Here is a 24,250-nt window from a genome sequence, read left to right as displayed (position 1 = left end):
CCCCCTCAGCTCATCTCTTTGTAGAGCATGGACCAGCAGTTAGCTCATTGGCCTCTACAGCCAGACCATGCGCCTTGCAAACATATCCAATCCCACCCTCCCACAAGCAGCAGCAGTCAATTTCCCAGCACATCCACATGCCAAGGTCCACACTGCTCTAGGAACCTCAGTCCTCAGTACAATTTTGATTAGCATTTTACCTAATACAGAATCACAGAATCAGCTAGGTTGGGAAAGACCTTTAAGAACATCAAGTCCAACCAGAAGCCATGAAAAACCTGTCATAAACTGCACCCCACTTCTTGCTGTGTTGCTTGGAGATATTTGGGCTCCCTAAGTTCAACAGATTTTGCACAAATTCATGGTATTTACTGGTAAATGCCATTTTTTGTTTTAAATTGGCAAGTAAAATTTCCATACAGTCAAATTCCTGGAGGCTGTATTACGTGAGTCAAAATGTGTACCTCTAATGCCGCTGCGTGAGCATCATTTGCTGGTTTAAACTGTTGCCCTGTTTCTCTTCTTCCCTACAGACTGCTACCTTGGTATCCTTGAACTACAGAAAGTATGTTTGCCTGCAAAGCACATTCAGGTAGGTGTAGCTGCAGCAAGACATGTGATCTCAAGATGCCAAATGAATACAGTTGGGATAGGCTACTCCTGACGCAAGACCTGACACTCACCTACCTGTGACTGTCAGAGGTGAATACCTGCTTCAGAAATTCAGTACAAACACTCAGACAGGGATAGTTACATCCACACCTTCACTTATTCATTCTCTGTCACTGATTAGCTTGACTGCTACCAGAATAACATAATACTAAATTTGAATGCATCCTTTAATCTCACCCCTACTTTTTAGGACACCTAAAGGAACTGCAAAAGCCGTGACTATTTGACTGGCATATCAATAAATTGTTTCTCAATAATTTCTTAAGAATCCAAAATTGATTTTGGAAGCAGAAACACTGCCTTCAAAAATACGTTCTCTTCTTGAACTCCTCACTGAAGAAAGTAAAACCCCATATCTATTGTTTATAGCCACCACAATAAACAAGTGCCCTCTCATCCCTGCCTCTCCTAGAAAACATGTAAGTCTTTCTCTTATCCATTGCTATATTCACTTCTGGTCAAACATCTTGTTTGTCAACAACTGTTGGGTAGCCTGACAGCAAGCTAACTGTTCAGGATAGGCACCCCTCATTCCTCTCATGGACCAAAAAGGTGTATCTGGCAAAGATAACTACCTTGGTTTGATGGGGCTACTTGGGACATAGTTGGTTAGGTCTTCAGGCAGCCCAGCTGAGTGAGTTTCACTTGGCCATGCAGGAGGCTCCTTTGCTACCAAGTATCTTTGTAAAAGCTCAACAGTGACATCCATATACTTTCATATTCACCAGGTTAAGTGTAAGGGGAAAACAGCCTTCTCCATGCATGCATACACTCCCACACACACACGCAAGCACCTATCTATTTGCCTAATGATTCCTTTGGAGATTTACATGGTTTGAAATTGCTCCTGACTTGTGAGCAGCTCCTGTAAAAACTTTAACTCTTTTTTTTTTTTTTTTTTCAAGAGAACACCAGCAGCAACTTGCTAAGCACTGCAAACTATGTGGGCATTGGAAAGGCCATCAGAGAGACAGGTTTCTGCCCCCAGCTGAGTAACATGGTCAAGGGGTGGCTACCTGAAGCATGTAGGAACTTTGATGTAGAGGAGATTGCTGCAGGTTCATCTCCTTGATGTTCATAAAACAGAAGAGAAATAAAAAATAAGGGATTGTTAGAGTTTAGGGTTAGGAAGGATTATAGGTGCAATATTACTTGTGGTCTAACAAAAATGCTTCCATCACAGTTGCCTTTGGGGATTTAGTCTTGGGACAGTAAGAAAGGCACAGGAAAAAAAAAATAGCCTCTTTCTTTTCAAACCACTCCAACAGCAGCTGTTTTTATTTAGCTGTACCACTGAGCCACAGAAACAGACTTGGTGAATCCCTATACCTCAGAGTGATTTACAAACCAAACTTAACACCACAACCAACAAATGGGTCCTTCACACAGTTCCAATAACACTGGAAACAGCCCCAGAGCAACCACCAATTCCAAACAATCCAAAAGTCTTGGCAGAACTGAAGTCAGGATCCAAATTTAGCAGCTATGAGCTGCATGCTGTGGTTCAGGTTATGAAAGGAGAAAGCAGACTTTCTCATCTGTAAAGCCAGGAAGCAGAACAACTCAAGCCCAGTGCATGATTTCAGGTAGTGACCCTCCTTTTTATGAGGATAAAACATAGGACACTCAAAAATTTTAGGAACCAGAGAATTCAAAGATGATGTCCCAGCTGCCCCTGATGTCCCAGGATCAGCTGTGGAATGACCCTGGGGGCAGGCAGGAGAAAGGTTTGTGGCACACATGGCTTCATAGAGACTGCAGAAGACCCAGAATAAAAATTGAGACATGTACCTTCTAGAGGAGGATACACTTCATACTTCTTGAATATACTCAACCAGTAACAAACCAGTGATACATATAGATTCTCAAAACAGCAACTAATGACTAATCCATAGCACCATTTTATGCCCTTCTCAGTGAGCTGTCATTTTTATATTCACATTTCCTATACAGCATCTCTTTCTCCTATTCATGATAGCCCCATCAATCACAAAATCACGTTACTTACTTAGAAAGGCTTTGACAGCTATGAGAATTCAATGAGACAAAGCCAGCAGTGAATGCTTAAGTAATCAGTTCACATTTTACCCAGTCTTGCAAAGGCTGAAGGATCAAATGCTGCTTTGCTGTCATAGTGATTTGGCCCCTAAAAATGCTTAGAAGTACTCTGCATAGTCCATGTACTGACAAGCAAGCAGAGTAGTGGGACACCTGTGCTGAAGTCCTTGTGCCACTGAGGGGGTATATCAGCATTTGAGGGCAATCTGGGAACCAAAATCAGGTCTCTGCACTCTCCATACTACATAATTTTGTCTCTCCTACCTTCACTTATCAATAGTTACAGATTTTATTTCACTTATCTGCACCGCAGGAGTGTTGTTAATAAATGTTAGAAGGCACCAGACCTGTAAAATGCATTTTACTTCTACTGTAGGGAGAAGTACACAGATAATAGACTGACTCACAGAGCTTTCTCTTCAGCTTTTACTTGCTATTCTGTAACATCTTCACCCTCATAAAAAAGAACATGGCCATTACTTGTATCCACTGAAAACCAGTCTACTACTCACAAGTGACAAAGGGAGCAGTCGTCAATTCAGCAAATAGGACACTTTTCCAGTAACAACTATAGCACTACAATGTATCATGGCAAGACAATCATAAGCATGTCAAAGCAAAATTCAGGATGTTGTAATAAGGCTTATAAGGTGATGATCTCAGACTGCTCAGACAAAAAGTCCTGGGAAATCCGTTACCCGAACAAGATCATCCACTACAGCCTCTGAACTAACCAGAAATTTTTCCTCTCTTTTCCTATTTTGGTGTGTTTTGTTTGTCTGTCTCTAGCTCTAATTCAGATAAAGCTGATGGAGTTGTGGAGGCTACCTGTCTTCTGTCGCCCTGCTGCTGATCCATCCTCTCAGTTGCCATAGAGACAGGATCTGGAAGCCATGGATGGGCATGGGAGAGAAGCCTCACACAGGCTGTCCTTCGGTGGGCTCTGGGAGGACCTTTCTCAGCAGGTACTGAGAGAGTCAGATTCAGTCTCTGAAGGTGAGGAAGACTCAGAAGATGCTAACCCCATGACCCACGAGAGGAACACACATTACATTGCCATTCAAAGAAACTCCAGGTACTACCGGTCCATGAGGCTGCCAAGTAGAGAGAAAAGGACTTTAAGAGAAGCAGTGCACACGGGGCATGCTACAGGTGAGTGCTGACCCAAACAGCATAATGCTCCCTTTTCCAGTGAGATTAGGAACTATAGGAGTTGATGAGATTAGAAAGGGGACAGGGAGGTTAAAAGCAGGTCACCAATCAGCACATTCACATTACAGAACACCCCTGTCTTATGACACAGCTGGCGCAGAGGTGCCATCCTTCTTTGCTCAGCTTGGTAATGCAAAATGGTTGGATGCTTAAACATGCTTCATGGCAGAGAATCTAAATGTGGGGCTCTGCTCTGCCACCTCTCCACTAAGAGAAAAATAATCTAAACAGGGAGAAACATGAACCTGTCAATGAAGTAGATACTTCTTTAGTTAGCAGAAAGGACATATATTCAAAAGCAGCGAGATCTATAGAAGTAACCACATACAAAGAAGAAGCTGGCAAGGAAACAGTCAGCAAAACCAGCTCAGTACATTGACGGACCAAGCCTCTGGAAATTGCAATGGACCTCTGTGAGAGGGGAGCAAGACTTCCCTGAAAATACAGTTGCTGCCACCTTGCATTGCATACAGCTGTAAGAAACACCTAAGCTCCCTTTGAACTGGGAGGCTGAATTAACAGGAACACCATCCAGAACATACATGCACTCAGTCATGGCTTCAGCAGAAATGGAATGAGTTTGCTTTCTCTGAGTCTGAACAGAGCATGACTGCAAAACCGGGTGTTCACTGAGCTGGTGCCTTGTCTGTGAAAGAAACAAGAGTGATGAGAGCTGAAGAGTGACCCCAGAAAGGAGTTATTGGAACACACTCGGAAGTACTGGAAACAGGGCTGCAAGAGAAAACTGGAAGCGGTTTTAATTTAAATGCTAGATGATAGAGACCTGGAACTGTGAAAGCAGAAAGTGCCCTTCATCCAACAGCTGTTCAGAGAAACTGAATTTTAGATCTCCTTGTAATTAAAAGGAATTGCAGCAAAGACACCTATCCTAGCTTCAGATTATAATCTAACAGAAACAGTGCACTGGACTCTGAACTTTGGCTAGCTGCATGAGTCAAAATGATACAACACTACTCCTGCTCATGGCAGGAGGGGTTGGAATTTGATGTTCTTAAGGTCCTTTCCAACCCCAACTATTCTATGATTCTGTGATGTTTGAGTGCTATGCAAGCCTATGAAAGCTGTTGCTTTGTTGTGCAGTAGCAAAACACAGTGCTTCAGCCCCTGAAAGCAGACCAAGTTCTCTATGAGAATAGACATCCTCTAGCCCAAAATAAAGGAGGTCTGGGAAATATCCCCAAGAAAATAGGTGTCTCCTGCCTGCCTTGCCAAGGGAGCCACGCTATTTCAGCAATATAAAGGCCCATTCAACCCTGTGGTGTGGACAGAAGGGAAGTTCCCTCCTTTCTCAAAGTTTCCAAGCAGACAGCAGCAGAGCAAAGAGCTCCTGTTTAATATTCTCGTACCGTTGCAATGAGGTTTGTGGATAAACTGAGCATTGCCTGTGCCAGAGCAGAGCTGCTCTCCACCCTGCCAGTGCAGCAGCAGGACCAGAGAAGAGCCCTCCTCTCACCACCTCCCCAGAGCGCTGCTGCACAGCACGCACAGAAGGGACTTGCCCTCTCTCCTGCTCCCTCAGCATCACAGCATCCAGACCACTGCTGAGAAGACCCTCACTCCTGTTACCTGCTGGTGCCACTGCAGGAGGACCAGCATGGGAGGACAGACCTTCTTCACACATCTGCAGCATCACGGCATCAGGACAACAGCACAGGAGGACATCCCTTCTGTCTAGACAGTGTCATTGAGGAAGGACAAGCAAAAAGAAGGGCTTCTCTCTTAGCAAGTCATTTGAGCATCCACAGAAGCTGACCTGCACTTGTCTTCCACACACCCCTCCCTGTTACCACTGCTTGAAACAGGATCTGTTCCAAACAGGGCTTTTTCTTCCATATCTGCAATTGTTCAGCAAGACACACTGGGAACATTTCTTTTTTCCAGCCCATACAGCAAGACCTGGGATAGGAGCAATAGCTCTTTCTCCAGTATGACTGTAGCAAGTCCAGCTCAGAGCTCTATCTTTTAAATTCAGCTAGGATTGTGTAAGCAGCTCTTCTGCCCTCTCCCTCTACTTTATTGATTCCATCCCCTCTCCCTGAAACCGGACAGCAAGTGCTTCTACACCAGCCTCATTTGTAGCAGAAACATCTTCTGACAGATTTGCTGACGTGCATGGAAGCAAGGGATGGGTGAGCTCTTTTATCTTGACTTCAAACCCATTTGAACAGCAGCTATCCAAGAGACTGACTCAAGCTCAAATGTTAACCTGTTCTCATTTCTGCTAGGGAATGACTGGGAGGGGGGAGGAAAGAAGGAAAGAAAGAAAGAAAGAAGAAAGGAAGAAAGGGAAAGATACAGGGGAAAATACAGAGTAGGATGCAAAATGGGAAAAACAAAGACTCAAGAAATGAGAGCACAAAAATTAATTTAAAAGAATGTAAATCCAGCACAGAGAAAGGCTTTTATATAGGCACCCTTTGCACCAGCCTAGCTTTGGCTTATAGCCTAGGAGCTGTAAAACATAATAGATGTTTTCCTTTAACTGAAAAAGAGTTTGTTTTTTTTTAGCAATCTCCTCTGACAGAAGGATAAAGTGTTTAAATTATTCAAAAAGCAAAGAGAATAACTCAAACAGCATTTCATAAGCCCTTGGCACTGTTTTAGGGAGTTTTAAATGTCTGGATTTCACCATTTCCCTTCAAAAGTCCATAGCACTGATTAAGAGAGTGCATCAGAAACCTTCAGTCAGAAAAGCTTCAGTCAGAGCATTGAACTGCCTGTGCTGTCACCAGTTTGAAATGCAAACAGAATTACGATTTAAACCAAAATATTTCTACTAAAAACCAACAAGGCCATTTATCAACAAGCCTCAGACAACAGGAGGTTTCATTTGAAAAGTGAGACGCACCCTCTCCTGCCAACTACTGCAGTAGTAAGCCATGGACTTAATAAAACTTTGGCTCCCTGTGAAAGGATCAGAGGTTCATCTGAGGGAAATTGAAGAAGCAATTAAAAGTAAAGCTCCTGCCTCACCCAAATCTAGCCTTGACTTAAGCAGTAAACTGAATATCTACTGTGTACATGAAAGCAGAGCAATAACAACTTTGGGAACCAAGTATTGGCATGCACAGGCACACACAGCTAAACCTCTTCTGCTTAAAGAATTGCATCAAAAATCACTGGGAAATGTACCAAAAATGTTGGGACCCAACATTCACCACCAGTTTTCAGTGGTGAAAGTGCTACTTGCACTGATAAGAACTGATAATGTATATATATCTTCACCTCAACTGCATTTGCATCTCTGACAAAGGCTGTACAATTCTGTACTGTGCAAACTGATGACACTTCAATCTTGTTTGAAAATCCAAGCTAAAATATAGCTGTCTTTGTGGCTGTGGTCTTCCTGTTGCCTTTGATGTAAGCAAGCCACTACTTCTAGTAGAACTAAAGATGACCCTTAAGAAAATGACTGTTTTAACACCCTCTTGGGTTTCTCTTACATCACAGGTTCACTCAAAAATAATGAGCCCATCACAAAGCCTGTGAACGTCCTATCTCATAAGGGATCGCCATCTCCAGTAGACTCTGATAAGACAACGTTAGATGAACTGTGGCTCCAAAGGTAAGGAAGTGCACACACAGGGTATTCACGGTGCTTCCACTGAAGAATATAGTCAGAGTGGAGTCAGAGCAAGAATGCTGGTTCTGGGAGGGACAGCTGGACTAAGTTATAGCTCCAATCCATGCCTTCTCTCCTTGCTGGTTTCAGTCTTAATGATATATATTATATAGTAGTAGCATCATGGTATAAAAGGTCTCATCAGTATAAGTTTGGAGAAGACAGTGAAGGAAAAAGAGGGAACAAGAAGACAGTGGGGAAGATGGAAAAAAAGGGAATGTGATGTAGGATCACCCAGTGGTATAAGCAAAGCAGACAAACTGCCTTCAGAAATTTGTTGAGAGAATAAGGAGAGCCTGGAAGCATTTTCTTATGGAACATCTGAACATAAGGTTGATCCCATTCTTGGTCTTCCCAGAGGGCTCACCTGAAGCCTGTTATACAACCCCACATAAGAAAACAGGATTTTATAGCTGAAGAAGTCGCTACAGAGACGTTTTCTAAAGTATTCTGAGTTTCTGTTAGCTGCTTACTTTGAAGAACTGACAGGCAACAGAGGCTTTCAGTGAGATAGCCCTTTTTGCCTTAAATCCCTCAACTACCTAGGTCCCGCAAAGGGCCCATAAATGTACATAATCCCATATATATTTACCCTCACCCCTGCTCTTCTGCCACTGCAGCCAGGCAGAGAGAGGAGCAGCTACAAAGTCTTACATTTTCAAACTAGTAATGTATTCTCCCAAACTCCCTCCCAGCTCCTCCTCTTGTGTGTATAACTGCGAGATAGTCCCCTATTTGTACTGTAGAAGTTCAAGATGGAAGTGCTAAACACTTGCCCTCTAATGCTGTACTGTGTGGTCCTAATTGCTGAGCCCAGCTGTGTTGGTGTAATTCACCTTTCCTTATGGAGAGGACTTCAGTAAAATAGTTTTAGCCAAACTACCAAGTTGGATTGAAATGAATTAATTGCCCTGGCTAAAGCTGATTGCCTTTGGCGTTAAACTGAGCAAATGAAATTAGACAGTTATAGTCTGCTACAATGTCAAACCCATCTGTCTTCCTCTCCTTGTGGCACAATCATCACTGTCAGCCTCTGACATCCTGACATCACCACTTAGGCAGAACTGAAACGTGCAAAATCTGATTCTCTCTGGAGCTGGGAACAATGAGCCTGTGCTGGGAGTCAAAGATGCTGCTGTGCACAGAGCTTGACAGGTCAGTACATGTTCTAAATCATGTGTCTGCCAAAGCAGGCAATGCTGCTGAGTGACAGCATCTCTTTAAAGCAAGCAAGAAAATTTGACAGGAAATGAGTCTGGAGTCCCAGCTTAAACTGAGCCCCTTCCTCTTCTTCCCTTCTCCAAAAGACCAGCTGTAATTTATAAGAGAACCACTAGAAATCTGCATTGTGAAAAGCCTGCAGGAGCCTAAGGATTTTGCCATTATTTGCAGTAATCACTATGCTCCCCCTTCTATAGGGAAAAGAAACCATCGTGCAGATAAGACACCTAAAATACTACCACTGGTCTCAAGAAACTCATTTAATCTCTCTCTGGAAGAGTAAAACTGGTACCTGTCAGCCAAGAGCATTCTGCTGAAAGCAGAAGCTAGCAGTTCTACAAAAAGGACATACAGGCACCTCTGACTAGCACTGGGGTTCTCAGGAGTGAATCACCACAATCCTGAGGGCAAATGGGGCATCACTGCTGCATCTCTTCACATTCAGCAGTGTCTCACACCAACTATATAAATGTTTGGGCACAATCCCTTCTCCTTGCATGAAGATAAACAGCAAGTTTAACACAAATGGGTTCTTCACTGATAAGGATGTCACTTCACATATCGCCATGCTGCATAATTTAGAAAAGGAAGTAAACGCAGCAGGGCAATGTAGTAAACAGCTCAGGAAAAGGCATCATTATCTGCACTGTGTGTAGATGTGATACAGATTGATACACTCTGATTAAGAAAAAGCACCACAGGCGCCTTCAAATCCACCAGTGACTTGAATCTATGTGCTATTCAAAGCTCTGAGAATAGTCAGGTAGTTCACTGATCTCAGAACAATGATGTCTGAAAACATTAGAATGACCTCAAACATTACTGCTGGTGTTCCAGAATCTCTCATATGCCCTTTGTAAGATACTTCTTATGAGCATTTTTATGCCTAACTATTCTCAAAGCACTTTTTTTTTCCCCATGATCTTTCTTCTGTGCAACCGTCAGCTCCCCCTTGACCACTCTCAAGTTTTCTCCACAACATCCCATGGCTCCATCCCAGTCTTTCAAATCATACAAAGACCCAAGCCCTCCACATGACAAGCCACTTTCCAACAACTCAGCTGATTCACTCTGAATATTTCAGTGTTGATCTTCCAGCACAACTGCTGTTTTTCAGAGTAACCAGAGCCAAAGACCTTGAAGGAACTGGACTAAAATAAAAGCTAAAGCTGCTCTTTCCCTCTGTGATGAGTCCTTCCAGCTTCACAGAGGCAGCAGTTGTGTAGACTGAGACCATGGAAAGGCATCACAGAAAAACACTCACCTGGAGTGTCCCTCCACAACTGCCTCAGCTGAAAGCAGCTCCCACAGAGACTAAGAAATTAGTCATTTCAAACCCTAGAAAGGAGATTCACTAATCAGTGTCTACCCTATATTACCAGCTAATAGGATGTTGCCTTCTCTTCATTTCTAATAGAATACGGATGTTTTGGCAGCATGACTGTCTTATTTACCTTCCATTTCCCACTGAGTCACATTCAAAAAATGATATGTCTTTATTATGGGCCACTAGAAACAGCAGAAGAGAAACTCAGTGAGAAATTTCATGTTGCCAAGCTCACTGCAAGGTGATCAGTCTACTGGTGCAGAGCAAACCATTTCTTTAGGGTGGTTACAAACCCTCCAATTCAGAGAAACAAAGATCATCTAAAAATCATTTGATTGTGTTAGATCTGAGTTCAAAGAATAGAAGTACTACAACAGTGAATACAAATAGTCACCTTCAGCAGCAAAAGGGAATCTAACTTCATTGAATTTATGCAAACAAGTATATTAGAAAGAAACAGTATGCATGTAAAACAGCGCTCTGAAGGGTGCCTGTGCAAATTTTGAGTTAGCATCTCTTAGCTCAACACTGTCCTGGGCAGCAGAGGGCACTGGTTATAGCGTGGTTTAACCAGGAAAGCAAGGAAGCCTCTGGAGAGGCTGGAACCTGTATTGCAAAAGGTCCTATACCATACTCGAGCACTTTCTTTCTATTTACAAAATAAATTGCTTACAGTTATCTCTTCTCTATGCTGCCAGCAGTGATCAGTTTGCAAGTGGTGAAGTCAGGAACAGCTGGTGCAAACATGTTGACCAAACCTTTGTATTTTCTCAAAGTACAACAATTTTTGCTCTTTTAGAGATAGGTAGGCATGTAGGTAGGTGGGTAAGCAGACAGATAGATAGATCGATATAGATAGACAGATAGATAATTTTTTATCCCTCTTCCTGTACAATCTGAACCTTAAAAAGTCTAAGAGCAACAGTATTTGCGGGGAGAATAATTTTAAAAACTTCTAAATTTTCAGTAAAAATAGCCACTGTTTATACTGTCAACATCTCATATTTCACAGGATCATATAGAGAAGTAAGCAATAACATACACAAGTCTGATTAGGTATCCTTCCAGCATGCAGCCAATGGAGATCCCAATCCCAGTCTGCCCACTTACTCTACCCAGTCTCTGCTTGCCAGGTTTTTCAGCCCTGTCATGGTTTCCTTACCCAGCAAGCTCTAGGTTTTGCCCTCCTGCTCTCCCAGTGTGATCCACTTCATCTGGTTATACCCTGACCCTCAGGTCCTCAACCAATCTCTCTGCTTCACTCCTTTATTTCACCTTTTTTCTGTCAGCTTCAACTTGTAATTCCTGACAATTTCCTCAGCCTACTATTTCCCAGACATATTATTCCTCTCTCTTCCCTCCTGCAGCTCATACCTCAGCATCCTACCATGCCCCAGGCCCCTCACCTTTTGAATTCTCATACAAACCTAGTCTCCCACCCCTCCTCCTAGCCCCAGTGCTCCATTTTACAGCCTTTTCCAACTCTTTGTTTCCTAAAGCGCCCAGGTGTGGGTGAGTTCCTTTTTTTTATAGCAGTTTCCTGGTCCAAAAGTAGACCTTTCCCCCTGCATACTTGAATATTGCCCCCTCTGCTCTTCAATCAAGTAGTTTTCTCACCATGATGCTGGGACCCAGCACAAGCATCACTGAGGTTACAGCAGAAACAGCCTTTATTCACAGTGTCTAGAATTGGACCAGGCAGAGTTTGTAGCTGCAATATCAGAATTGTTTCTCTTAGCTCTGAGCAGGGCACGTGTTCTCTCCATGGGCAGCAGCTCACGGATTTTAGATGCTAAAATCTAAGTCTAACATTTGTGTGTATTACAGAGAGTGGAAAAGGGCCTATTAATTTCTATGGATTTTCATAAGTATGGCAAAGATGAAGCCCTCACAAATTTCAACTCGTATATCAACAGAAACCAAGGCTTCCTAAGGATAGGTTTTCTGTTTTCCTTTAATAGGAATTCAATACTTTTTTCTTAAGCTTAAGAAATTGATGATTGTTTTCAATAAATAAAAAAACAGCGTGTCTGTGGAAGATGGTCACAGTAAATAAAAATGTAGCATCAAAAGGTTCAAAGCACCAAAACGGAAGGATCTCATAACAGGAAGTTCTGCACATTTTTAGTTATTGGCATGGCTGCCAGCCCCAGCAGATATAATGAAGATATTTTGATGAAGGACGTTCAGGAGAACAGATGTGCTCTTGGCCTTTAGGATCTAAAAATATTAGGGATGAGGAGTTCCACTTATCTCCCACTAAAAAGTCAAAACCCAGAAATAAAACTTGCACAGACACACCCATTGTCAAAAACACTGCTAAAAGCCACACATGAACAGAGAGAACCTGAATGAACCTGAAGGATGAAAATACCCTTGACTAGGTATAACATTATTCAAATCTATTACTGGCTTCACACTTCTCCACAAATTTGGTTAGCTCAGATTAAAACAGTGCTTCTTACCTCATCTTGTGGCCTTTCTTGGTGTGAAACTCCCACTGACTGGAAGGGTTTGGGGGATTTTTCATGAATAAGATCTCCTGGACTGCTGCTTCTCTTTTTAGTTTCTGGAAGAGGAGGTCTAATTTCTAAAAGCTGCTGTAAAAGAACATTAAAAAAATGAATTTCAATATCATTTGAAGACAAGCTCTTTGCACAGTTTTATTCTAACGATTGCTTTGGAGTTTAGACACACATTAAAAAATCTTAATACAAATAATTAATCATTTTTCCAAATTCCTATGCCTGAAAATACAATTAATTAATCCCCCAAACCCAACTTAAATGAGATAATTGTAATAAACTAACTATAAACTCACAGCAATTACCACATTTTTAATGCAACCATGGACCAGGTCAGTCAACATTTAGTCTTTTCCAACAGCAGTGCAGTGAATCTGGAAACAGTGTGCAACCACATGAACCCCTTCTTTGCAGCATGTATGCAAGCTCACACCAGCTCTCCTTTGCCCACAGAGAGCTGAACCATGGTTATGCTCTATGTCACCAGAGCACACGGATTAGTTCCAGTGCCTGTGTGCTTGGGAATGCTAAGAAGTCCTGAGACAAAACTGGGCTTTGGTGTGTCAGGGAGCTGCATGACTTCTGTCACCAACAAGAGCACAATGCACTTGTATGGTTCTGGGACAGGATTTTTCACTGATTGCTTGAGTGTATGTGGTTCTAGTAAAACATAAAGTCAGATTCTTTTTCTTCCTCTACAACTAGACAGGAAATTTTTAGGATGAAATACAGGGATTTTGGTCAGAAAACTGATTTGCCATCATGAGATTTAACTGACTTCAATGATATGGAGGAAAGCTTTTTAGGCTCTGTATCAAATGTGTTGTTGATACAGAGAGAAAAACGAAAACCTCCTCCAAACTCCTACCCAGATGGTTAAGATTAGATGGAGCAGGAACTTCTGCTTGAGCCTGAAGCTCCACAGCAGTGTAAAACAATCCAAGGTGGCACTGCCATGTCCTGCCATCCATCTGCATGTCTGCCACCTCCACTATGCTGGCACTCGCTTTGAACTCGCTCCATAGCGAGACAATCCAGACACAACAAAGCTAGTTCTACCAAAAAAAAAAAAAGAATCATTTTCCACCAGTGTAGCTGCCCCAACCTGTTCATCGAGAATGAGATGAGCATGAGTGCTAGCATAGAAGCTGAGGTAGAAATCTGCCTCAGGGAGCCAAGTGAAAACTGGAATTGAGCAGCTAGGTCAGCTTAAACTGCACACAGTCCTATCAGTTGTGGAAGTAGGGAGGAAGAAAGAGGCAGGGCAGCTGTACTGGAGCTATTCTACTTGGCACAGATAGGCTGGTATTAGCTGACCTAAAGTAGTATCTGGTGAATAAGTCATTCACCAGGTTCAAGAACCTTTTCCAGTGACCAGAGAAAGCAGAGCAGCTCCAGGAAGAGAGACTGATCCACCCTGGAACAGGCAGTAACATGTGGGGTGGGAAAGAATGACACAGCCATGACTTGGACCTGGATCTTCCACACCCAGCATGAACATCCCAGCCACAAACCCACTGTGAGAGAATCACTTGGTTGCCCACCTTCATTTTCCATTATGAATGCTGAAAGCTTTCTGGTTTGTCCCCAAAGAGAAAAGAAAGATTTAGAAAATCCTGACAATTTTTGTAGGACAAAAATATCTCCTTCTTGCTAAATATCTGTCACCTCTCTTGGGAGAAAAAGTGTTTCTCAGGCTTATGGACAATGTATCATGTTGATATACTTCCATGTATCAACATGAAGTATGAGCATAAACATGGAAAGGCAGAAAGAGCAACATTTTAGAAAGACCAAGTTACAGTTAAAAAAGAGAAAAGTTCTAAGGGAAGGAAAATTAGACTATTAGTCATTGATTTCTACACAGTGGAACAGATCTCCGACACAAAAATACGAGCTGTGGCCTCCCGTGGCCACAGGAGGCATTTCACTCTCAGCTGGTGCTCTCACCTCTTCGTAGCTTCCAACGTATTTATTACCATCATTACTTTTAGTGATATTTTCGGGTTTTCATCTCAGGCCAAAAGTGAAATTAGTTTGGAAAATGTGAAGTAAAAAGGAAGACAGGCAGGATCAAATTACCAAATTTGGATCAACTTATCAAATTTGGGATCCTGGAAAAATGCTTTCTATTTCTGAATGTTTTTCACACCATGACCTAGATGCTTTTTCTAAAAAGAAATTTCAACTTGCAAGACATTTAACCCTTGGGAGGGAAGAAATGAGAGGGGTGAGAGTCTGTTAAACTCCTAAAGCATACTTCTGATTGTTTTTTTCAGTAGATACACCCAGAAGTTACATTTAGATAAATACTAATTCCAGCAGTGTCAGCAAGAGCTTATGCAGTGACTTCCTTTTGCAAACTAGGGAGAACTCCCCACTGCTCTTGGTCCTTCCCTTCAGAAAATAGTAAACAGCCACCATGCTTTTCCAGAACTCAAGATAAGGAGGCTCCACTTCTCTAAGAAACAAGCTTTTTAGCATCCCACCCACTTACTGAAACCCTTGACAACATTTTTGCCCTGGCAGCAAGCCACCAAAAGTGACGTCAGTCACTAGGCAGAGCTTCAGATAGTCTGTGGTGCTTTATCTTTTCCACAATGCACCTCTGTCTCCTCAAACCCCCTATAGCCCCTGTGTTTAATGTCTGATAACTCACATTCATCTCATACTGACCATCTACCTGGTGACAATCTTCCCAATGCAGCCCCAGCTGTCGTGCTCTCTTCCTACTCCTCTCAAGTGCAAAAGGCTGTCTACAGCTACAGCTCTCAACCTCATTCTGATTTTTCCTATCCGTTGTTTGGCCCTTCCGATGTCTCAGTGTGGGGCTGGACCTGGGCTGGACTGACAGTTTTCTCTGAGTCTTCACCATTTCTAGCTGTTTTTCTTTGCTGTTCTGCCTCTTAATGACTTAAGGACTGAGGTCTCTGCTGTGTCAGATCAAGATCTAGTTCACATAAGCTGACGGAGTTTTTCTGAATGTACAGTCATGTACCGATTGGAAGCTATCCTGATGTACTATTTAGCAAATACAATATAAAAATGACAAAAAAAGGAAAGCATATTACACACAGAGACCAACACACAGGTTTTGTATTGGTGCATAAATTATGTTACCAAGAACAGAAAGAAACACAGTTATTTATGCGACAGGGAGCAAGAGAACACGGGGGATAGCTGAGCGATTTCTGGCTGTTAACTCCTCAATTGCAACGTGGTGCAGATGACGGTTTTTTTTCAGCTGAGGGTTACTAACGTGTAGGGAAGAGCTGCACCCAACCTGTCCACAAGCACTCAAACTGATCCAAGGGTGTAACCGTAGTCTGGAGCTCAAGAGGATTTACCCCTGAGGCGGAAAAACAATTACCTGAACGAAGACAGATACAGATCATTGAGTACTGAGATGCTTACTACTTAAACGAGACAATATATCCTTATGGAAGTAGCAACGCTAAGGAAGGGGAGACGGGGGAGATGACTGAGCGGGTGCAAAGCCCTGCCGGAGGAGGAGAGCGGTCACTCCTGTGGGGTAACCAGGGGTGCAGTTCCCAGCCGGAGGGATTAGACTGAGTTCCCCAGTTACATTCCTCCATCTCGGGGTTTCAGTCCTGGAGAAGAAAAGCACCATATGCACCAGATCTGGAAGCAGTTCAGGAGAGACCCCATCTCCTACTCCTTTTTCTCCCTCAAAGCCGGTGCACATAGGCAGAGAGGTGCAGAGGATGGGGAGCAGCGCTATGTCCTGGGTCAGAGGGAGGAGAACCCCCCCTCCCGCTGTGGGGTGGCTGTGCATGGAGCAGAGGGGGCTGAGGCCCGGACTGGTGCATAGGGTGGGATGGCGGGTGTAGGTGCTTGCTGGGGGAGGGTGCCTTGCTGGGGAGGGAGGGAGATGGAGAAGGGGCTTCCCTGCGTCTGAAGAAGAAGCCTCTCTTCAGGAGAGCAGGGGGGATGGAGGTAGGGGTGCCCGTGAAGGTGGGGGGGCCCTGGGGCAGGCATCACCGCCTTTTGGGGGGGCCCTTGGGGAGGAGGGAGTGAGCCTCCCGGTGGAGGAGGGACCTGCGTTGGAGCGCTGGAAGGGAGAGGTGGGGGGCTGAGAAGGTCTCTGCGGGCAGCGGTGCCGAGCATGGGGCTGCGGGGGGTCGGGGCCTCTGAGACGGGGAGATCCTGAGGGGCTTGGAAAGGATTTTTGAGGCTCGGAACCTGAGGGGCTGTGGGAAGCCTGAGGGATCGAGTGGGAGCTCCGATGGCTGAGTTTGGGGGGGCTCCGGAGGGGCTGCAGGGAGCTCTGAGAGAGCTGGGTTAAAGAACTCTAACGGGCTCGGAGAGGTCTCGGACTTGGGGAAGGCAGAGGGGGCTCTGCAGGGATGTGGCAAGAGCTCTCGGAGGAGATCTAGGAACGCAGAGAGGGGCTGCAAGGGGCTATGGCGTTCTGAGTGGTTGTGGGAGCCCGACGGGAGGCTCCGAGGGGATTTTGAGAGGTCTGTGTGCAGAGAATCTATGGGAATACCTGAGGAAGGTCTGAGGTAGCTCTGTGGCGATTTAGGGGGAGAGCCCCATGGTGGTTCTGAGGAGGCTTGGGAAGGCTCTGAGGGGATCTGGGTGGAGAGACCCTGGGACGCCTGATGGGGGGGGGTCTGAGGGGAGGCTCTGAGAGAATTTGAGGCTGCTCTTAGGAGGTTTCGGGGGGAGCGTCTGCGGAGAGGGTCCGAGGGGACCGGGGATGCTCTGAGGGGATCCGGGGGGCTCAGAGGGTCTCGGGGTGCTGCGGGGGCGCCCCGGGGGAGGCCGCAGCTCCCCTCTCCCTCCCGCGCAGGCTGCTGCCTTCCTACCCCCGTTACCGTGGCAACCGCCCGGGCTCCCCCAGCCCCGCGCCGCTGCCGCCGCCGGAGCTGCTCGGCAGCCACCTGCCGCCGCCGGCCATGGAGCTGCTGGCCGCGGCCCTCAGCGCCGCCTGCGCCCTCGACCAGGACGGCTCTGCGGGACAGCCCGGCAGGTGAGCGGGGGGGCGGGACTGAGGGGCATGGAGGGGTGCGAGGGGCCAAGGCCGGGAGCGGGGAGCCCCGCTGCTGCCCCTGAGGGTGGGTGCCTTTGCCTCCCACAGGGAGCCCCCCGCGGCCGCTGAGGAGAGCCCCGCCGCAGCCACGGCGCCGCCTGCCCACCCCATGACGGCCGACTCTTGGAGAAACCTCATCGAGCACATCGGTAAGGAGCCGTCCAGCGGCGGTCCCGGCCGGGGCGTGCGGCCAACTGCGCTCTCCAATTTCGCCGCTTTGCCCGCTGCCCGCGCTGGCGGCAGCACAGCAGCCCCTAGAGGTGCTGCCGCGGCGGGTCGGGACCCTCACCCGCTCCGAGCCGCCGTGTCCCATCCCCTTTAAACACCCCCAAAGCCTCAGAGTTTAGCGAGTGGGACCTAGGTCTGAACCCGAGCGGTACGTGGCAGGAGGCAGCCCCAGGCAGGGGTAGGGCGACTGTGTTGTGGGAACCGAACTCTCTCTCCCTGGTCCCTCACTGTTGGCGTAAGACATCATGACCATCGCCTTACCGGTGACTCTTTGCTGTCTTTAGGAGCAGCAGGCTCGCACGCTGCCTGACATGAGATCTTATGCTGTCGCTGAGCAACTTTACCCCATCCATAAATAATGATTACTTTTTGTAATTACGTAGTCTTTAATTGTTAAGGCTATAGCCAACTTTCTGCTGAAATCTTATTCTGCCTACTCAAAAAGGTGTAAGTCTAAAGCACAGTATCAACAATCATGTTGGACATTAGTTGTATACACTAAGGTAGCATTTGCAGCAGAGGAGTAAGTCATTTTACCATTTGCAGTCTCTTTATAAAAGGAGAGTGGCGGGTGTCAGGTGGCAGTGGAGGAAAGGATGGTTATGATTTTGCTCTTGTGGTATCTCTGAATTCATTTTTTTTCTTGTGGGATGTGGAGAGGACTTTCACAGCTTGTTTCTTGGTTTCCCATATGGTATTGTGAGATTCCCCAGAGAGATTTGGGCAACTGCAAAGTGAAACCCTATCCTGAGGCAGGTTTTATGGTGGGAATAGAGAAGCTTCATTTTTAAACAGTTCTGATCAATTTCAGGAAATTAAATTGCAAGATGCTTGAATCTAGAGGGCAGGAATGCAGCACTTTATGTGGGGAAATCAGGTAGATAAATCTCATGAGCAGTTAGGTGAGCCTCTCTGCCAGGAACAAAGAGGATCCTCATGCAGTCTCTGCAGTTTGATGTCAGGTCATGGCAGGCAGGGCTCATTCCTGGAGCACCTGATGCCAGTGGGACAGTGCTGGGGAAAGGAGCTGGTGTGAAACCAGAAGCCTGACAGTGTCAAGACCAAAGAGCCGAGTTCAGCAGGCCTTCTGGAGGAAAGTGGTGAGCAATTTACGTAAGTGTTGCCAGATCTGTTGCTTCCTTGTGGCTGTGTAAGTACTAATCTCCCAAGGCAGATGTGGCATATGTTGTCAGTTAATTAAGAGGCATGGTAAAAATACTTAAGCCAGCAGGACTTCAAATCTATCCAGTTGCTATATTCATGTATATTTTTATGTGGTGTGTATCAGAGGGATGCCTGCCGTGTTATAGATCTGCACTTGTCAGTGCAACTGCAAGTAGGTCTGTTGCACCTTGGTGGAGGAGATGGGGTTTGCTATGCTAATGCCCAGAAGAGGTGTCATTTCAAATGGCTGGAGCACACTCTCTCCCTTCCCTCTCTCTTGCTTTTGAGACATTAATGGGCTTTTTGCTTGAAACTGGAGCAGAGAATTTCAGAGAAAACGTCTCTGGACCTCCTGAGATTTTACATGGGTTTCAATGTAATAGCACTCACTTTAAGAGCACTGCGAACTCTCTAAGGCAGGCATTTCCACATTTAGTAACTAGTTTGTCAATTTTCCTCACAGTTTTTGAGAGAGCTGGGAAGGGAGACTGTGACAGCTAAATTAAATGGAATAAACACAAACAGAGAGTCTGTTATGTACTGTACAAACTATGTAAACACCCCTTAGGAAGATCAGCCTTAACCACTTATGTCAACAGGCGACACCAAACCTGTGCTCTGACCACATAGCTAACCTCTACCCAGGTTACAGTAGGGATAGTTGGGGCATTAAGCAATTAATGGAACTTTTACACGTCTCTGACATTTTGCACTTGTTCACTTACTAAATGTAAGCATTTACTAAATCATTGGAGCTTCTGAGTCACATTCAGCTACTGATCTCAGCTTCATTCTACACATTGTCAGTTCCCAGATGTATTGCTCTCCTTTCAACAAGTCAAAACCCTGTTCCCTGACCTTGCATCTGTTATGCCACCCATCTTGTGCCACGACCATCTCCTGCTTCATCTAGTATAGACTTTTGCATGGCTTCTCTCCTTCTCTTTCTCATCTGAGCCTTTGCTTCTACCCATTGTATCCTCTTTACCAACACATGGATGGACCTTTTACCCCAAGACAGCAAGATATCTTTTATCCTTGCTAGTACAACCCTCCTCGTTTCTGCCTACCCTTCTTCTGCCTAAACACGTACCTGTCTTTCATCTTTCTGCTGGGTATCAGCTTTCTTCTTCCTCCCCATATGCCTGTGGTAGAGCTTCAGCTAATATCTCATCAGCTCCCCCATAAATGAGTTACCTTGCTGTCATTTCCAAACGAGTTCTGGTGGTAGATGCCTTTAGTCACATGTCCATATTTGCCTTTGCCTGCCACTGAAGGCTCCATAGGTCTTATCTGTTTGATTGGCCAGACAGGGAACCTGGAAGGAAAATCAAGTTTCATCACCTGGATTTTATTTCCTTAAAAGCAAGGGGAGGTTTGTCTTGAGGATCTTTTTTGAAGGGCTGCTTTACAGATCTGCACAAGGGACATTAAATCCCCCTTACACAAAATATCCTTAGCTGCCTCTGACTTGAAGGGCAGACCCACCAGCACAACATGTCTGCGCAGTCAGACAGTGCAAGTATAATTATCTCCAATATGAGTAAAATAGATTATGATTCAGTTTCCCAGTATGCCTTCCCTTGAGTAAAGCACTGCCCATACTGCTGCAGGGTGGTACTTCCCAGCCTGTCCTGCTGTCTAGTGTGAAGAAGGCATTCGGTGCCCTACCACACAAAAGCCTTCAAGCACAGGCTGAACTTAAAGACAGATAAGTGCCACCAAAAGCAGGTCTGATTCAGCAGGCTCTTCACTCTGTTCCCAAAGGAGCCTTTCCACCCCTCTACATCCTTGGTACCCTCACGGATGCTGAATAACAGGCAGAAATGCTTTGGAAAACCATACAAGCCTAGTTGACACAGAGAGAAATTATGTAAGTAGCAGCAGCATGCAGAACTTGGGGGGAACTCTCCTCTCTCTGGTTATCATGTAGGAAGCTAACAGAAGCCTGTATGGTTTCCTAGGCACAGCTACCCTTATTGCTATTTTAATCTGGTGTTGAACATCTTTCCAGGCAGAACAGATAACAGGATGCACTCATGGGCTGTGGGAACGATGTCCCTGTGCCTGTGCTTTTCCCTAGGCATACCTCTGATATAGTTCTAACAGTGACTGGCACAGAGACTTGTGAAAACCGGTCCAGAGATTTAACAGGCAGTAGCATATACATTTCTGTCCTCTCTAGACAAACTCCTGTCCTAGTTGCCTCTCACCTTATTGCACATGGGATCTGCTTCTGAGGTCCAATATCATGAATGCATGGGACCAGATAGACTTTAAACCCTAATGATCCAAAATAAATTATGTATGTTGCGCCTTTTTCCTTTTTTTTTTTTTTTTTAACATCAGTAACTTTTCTCTTTATTCATTCATGTTACACTTCGCAATTTAAGTACAAAGCAAGAGAGATAATGTAAATTGTGTTCCTTCAGTTTGAGTGAGGAGAGTGACTCAGAGCAGGCTCATGCTTTCTTGTCTTTTCATATCTTCTAAATGATATTTTACATTCAAGCAATTAATATTCTGGTCCTACCAATGGTCCAGAAAGAAAGTGGGACAGTAGAAAGCCCTAGGAGAGACAGAGGATCTGCTCAGGATGGCCAAGGAATTTCAGTATTCCTGCCCTTTCCATGCTGCCAGCTGGAATCAGGGGTGGGGGCAAATCCTGTGCAATATCGTCTGCTCCTGAAATTTATAATTGAAACTCAGAAGACGCATCTTGTGATTGATGTGCCACAAGATGGTGTGAAATCAGAGCCTTTTCCTTAGTGCTGTAGCGTTTGGGTACCTTTTGAATGTTAATTTCCTATCTTCAATCATCACAGAAACTTAGAAAACACAGGAGAATATTAAGCAACACGTCCAAGGCTAACCACAAAGTCAATACCAAAACAAGCTAGTAACTGTGGCTTGTTGTCCCAATGCTTCACCTGTCCAATGCCTTAACAGAAGCTCTGTTTTTCCTCCTTAAGGATTTTCAGGGCCATCAGATTGCTCCTTGAAAGTAGTTTCAATGAATGCAGTATTAGGTTTCCAGGCACACAGTTACACATACCTAACAACCTGTAACTTGTAACATAATAATATTGCAAAGAAAGTTGAGTTTTGAAAGAAACCTTTTAAAGCCTGGCAACTAACAAACCACTTGTTTTATGTCTTCCAATGGGTCATGGATTCATCTGACTGTTACTAAATGTTTTATGAGAGCAGATTGTTGACAACACTTTAGATTTAGAAATGGCCTTCCATTTATAGTTTCCACTTCTGGCTGAAATAGGAATGCCGGAATTGGCTTTCCTGCTTAGCACGGGTGGGATCTCTCTCATCTCTGCTGAGACCAATTGATGCAGAACAACTATCTTTGCCTATGATACATTTCTACTCTTGTTCAGCTGTAACCTCTCAGACTTATTATGTTGCCTCCTAGGGCTCTTGTACCAGGAATATCGAGATAAATCTACACGCCAGGAAATTGAAACCAGACGACTGCAGGATTCACAGACAGACCCCGAGGAGAGTTCACCCAGTGAGGAAACCCCATCTGAAGCAGAACCTACCAGTACACCTGAAAGCAAAGCTCCACCACAAATCAGTTTGCTGAGGAACTCCAACTCCAGGTTCAACTTATGGCAGGATCTTCCTGAGATCCGGAGCAGTGGGGTCCTCAGCATTCTCCAGCCAGATGAGATCAAGCTGCAGGAGGTAACGGGGAAGGTGGAATGTTTTTTAACTCGGTCGTTGCTTAAAAGAGTGAGAGTAAATTAGTCAAATGATCAAGACTTAAAAATTAAAAGCCCCATAGGAGTCACAGACAAGCCTTGCCCCTGCTGGGTACTCTTCTGCATTAACACCACTCACACATTTCTTGAAACTACAGATGTTGTTTCTGTAGAAAAAAAAAAAAAAAAAAAGACCTTCTTTTCCCTTTTCTGCTTCAGCATTAGGAGCAACTTACAAAGGAAAAGGGATAATGAAGAGGCACTTGCAATACAGCTTTTGGTTCCCAGTGCACATGAATCCTCTTCTGAAGTTACTTACTAGCAGGATACATACTTTCCACCAGAACTCTTAGAAGACTTCAACTATTAACTGTAATCTGTTTTAAACATGATTGCATTAACAGAAAGGGAAGAGATGGATGAACTGCCTTAATTTTAAATGTTGTTACTTGGAGTCTTATGCAAAACAGTAAAAACCAGTGACAGGTATATTTGCATTTTAGCCATACAGTGCAGTGGCATCAGTGTTTAAGAGTCCTACACTGTTAATGTATAGGGCTGTATTAACAGTGAAAGGAGTGGGGGGGAGGGGGGGGGCAGCTGCCATAATTAATGAAAACATCAGTCACACAACAGCTTACAACTGAGTGCTATTTTGGACAGTGTGGAGGCTGAGAGTGCTCTTTGACAATGTACAGCCAGCAGTGGAGATGAGCAAGCCTTGTTTAGTGTGTGGTGTGCAATTGGCCTTCAAGGGCTCTATCCTGCAAGTCCTGCTGTACTCCCTGTGCCAGGATTGCTTCTCAACAATGGTGAGACCATTGTTGCCGTGTGTCTGTTCAGCTCTGGCTCATGAGATTGTACCCCAAACGGTGGGGAACATCTCAGGGTGTGAGCAGTTCCCCCTAAACTTACTTGAATTTGCACAATCAACCTTTACGAATCCTGGGTCTATACAGTGCCATCCTCGTCCTGGCCAAATTATAACTTCACTGTTACACTGGAAAGGCTTATCTTATGAACTGCAGGGGTGTGTTACTTACACCCTTGGTAGAAGGGATTGGTGTTTATATAGGGTAGCTTGGGCCAGCAAGCACAGGCTGTTAGTGTGTTAGGGTTATGTCTGAAGGTGACTGAAATGATTTGTTGCTTTTCCATGATCTTCCTCTGCTCTGGTTATTTTCATATCAGATGTGTTCTGTATACCTGGCAAAACACGGTACTTTTAACTGCCAGCGTTACAAACACAGTCTGGCATCTGAAAAATAATGAGCTTTTATTTTTCTTTCTGCTTCAAAATGAAGAGTCTTTTACAGAGAAACATTTGCTTAAAAGTTTGCACTAGAGATTTCAAAACCTGCAATTTCTGTTGAGTTACGTTCATTACCTGTGGGTGTTTTAAGGAAAAAATCTCTGCACTGCTAA

The 24,250-nt window shown here is 44.7% G+C and overlaps 2 protein-coding genes across 10 annotated transcripts in view; one reads left to right on the top strand and one right to left on the bottom strand.

Annotated features, from left to right (window-relative positions):
• Positions 1–16,200, bottom strand: part of NEU2 (neuraminidase 2) — a 36,817-nt gene extending 20,617 nt beyond the window's left edge. For all 5 annotated transcript variants that reach the window (XM_062606621.1, XM_062606624.1, XM_062606623.1 and 2 more), the window contains exons 1-2: positions 16,073–16,200; positions 12,599–12,733 (exon numbers count right to left, since the gene is read on the bottom strand). Coding sequence is in view for 1 of the 5 variants with exons in the window: in XM_062606620.1 (XP_062462604.1) it covers positions 12,599–12,663 (65 nt within the window). In the remaining 4 variants the exon portion in view is untranslated. The remainder of the gene's footprint in view (positions 1–12,598; positions 12,734–16,072) is intronic.
• The window catches only part of NGEF (neuronal guanine nucleotide exchange factor), a 49,444-nt gene that overhangs the window by 7,746 nt on the left and 17,448 nt on the right, over positions 1–24,250 (top strand). Inside the window, exons 2-7 of one of the 5 annotated variants that reach the window (XM_062606614.1) lie at positions 534–592; positions 3,520–3,882; positions 7,414–7,528; positions 17,475–17,654; positions 17,763–17,863; positions 22,534–22,808. In XM_062606614.1, coding sequence (XP_062462598.1) covers positions 3,624–3,882; positions 7,414–7,528; positions 17,475–17,654; positions 17,763–17,863; positions 22,534–22,808 — 930 coding nt within the window. In that variant the 5' untranslated portion in view covers positions 534–592; positions 3,520–3,623. Of the gene's footprint in view, positions 1–533; positions 593–3,519; positions 3,883–5,449; positions 6,093–7,413; positions 7,529–8,675; positions 8,741–16,243; positions 16,375–16,600; positions 16,616–17,474; positions 17,655–17,762; positions 17,864–22,533; positions 22,809–24,250 lie in introns of those variants that run through there. The other 4 variants (XM_062606615.1, XM_062606617.1, XM_062606618.1 and 1 more) reach the window with 4 other exon arrangements.

The sequence above is a fragment of the Pezoporus occidentalis genome, unplaced genomic scaffold (genome assembly GCF_034315485.1).
Source record: "Pezoporus occidentalis ecotype Australia unplaced genomic scaffold, CSIRO_AGI_Poc_V1 ctg97, whole genome shotgun sequence".
In the NCBI taxonomy this organism is placed as follows: domain Eukaryota; kingdom Metazoa; phylum Chordata; class Aves; order Psittaciformes; family Psittacidae; genus Pezoporus; species Pezoporus occidentalis.
The sequence above is the reverse complement of the archived record's forward strand: the minus strand, read 5'-3'. Positions and strand labels throughout refer to the sequence as shown.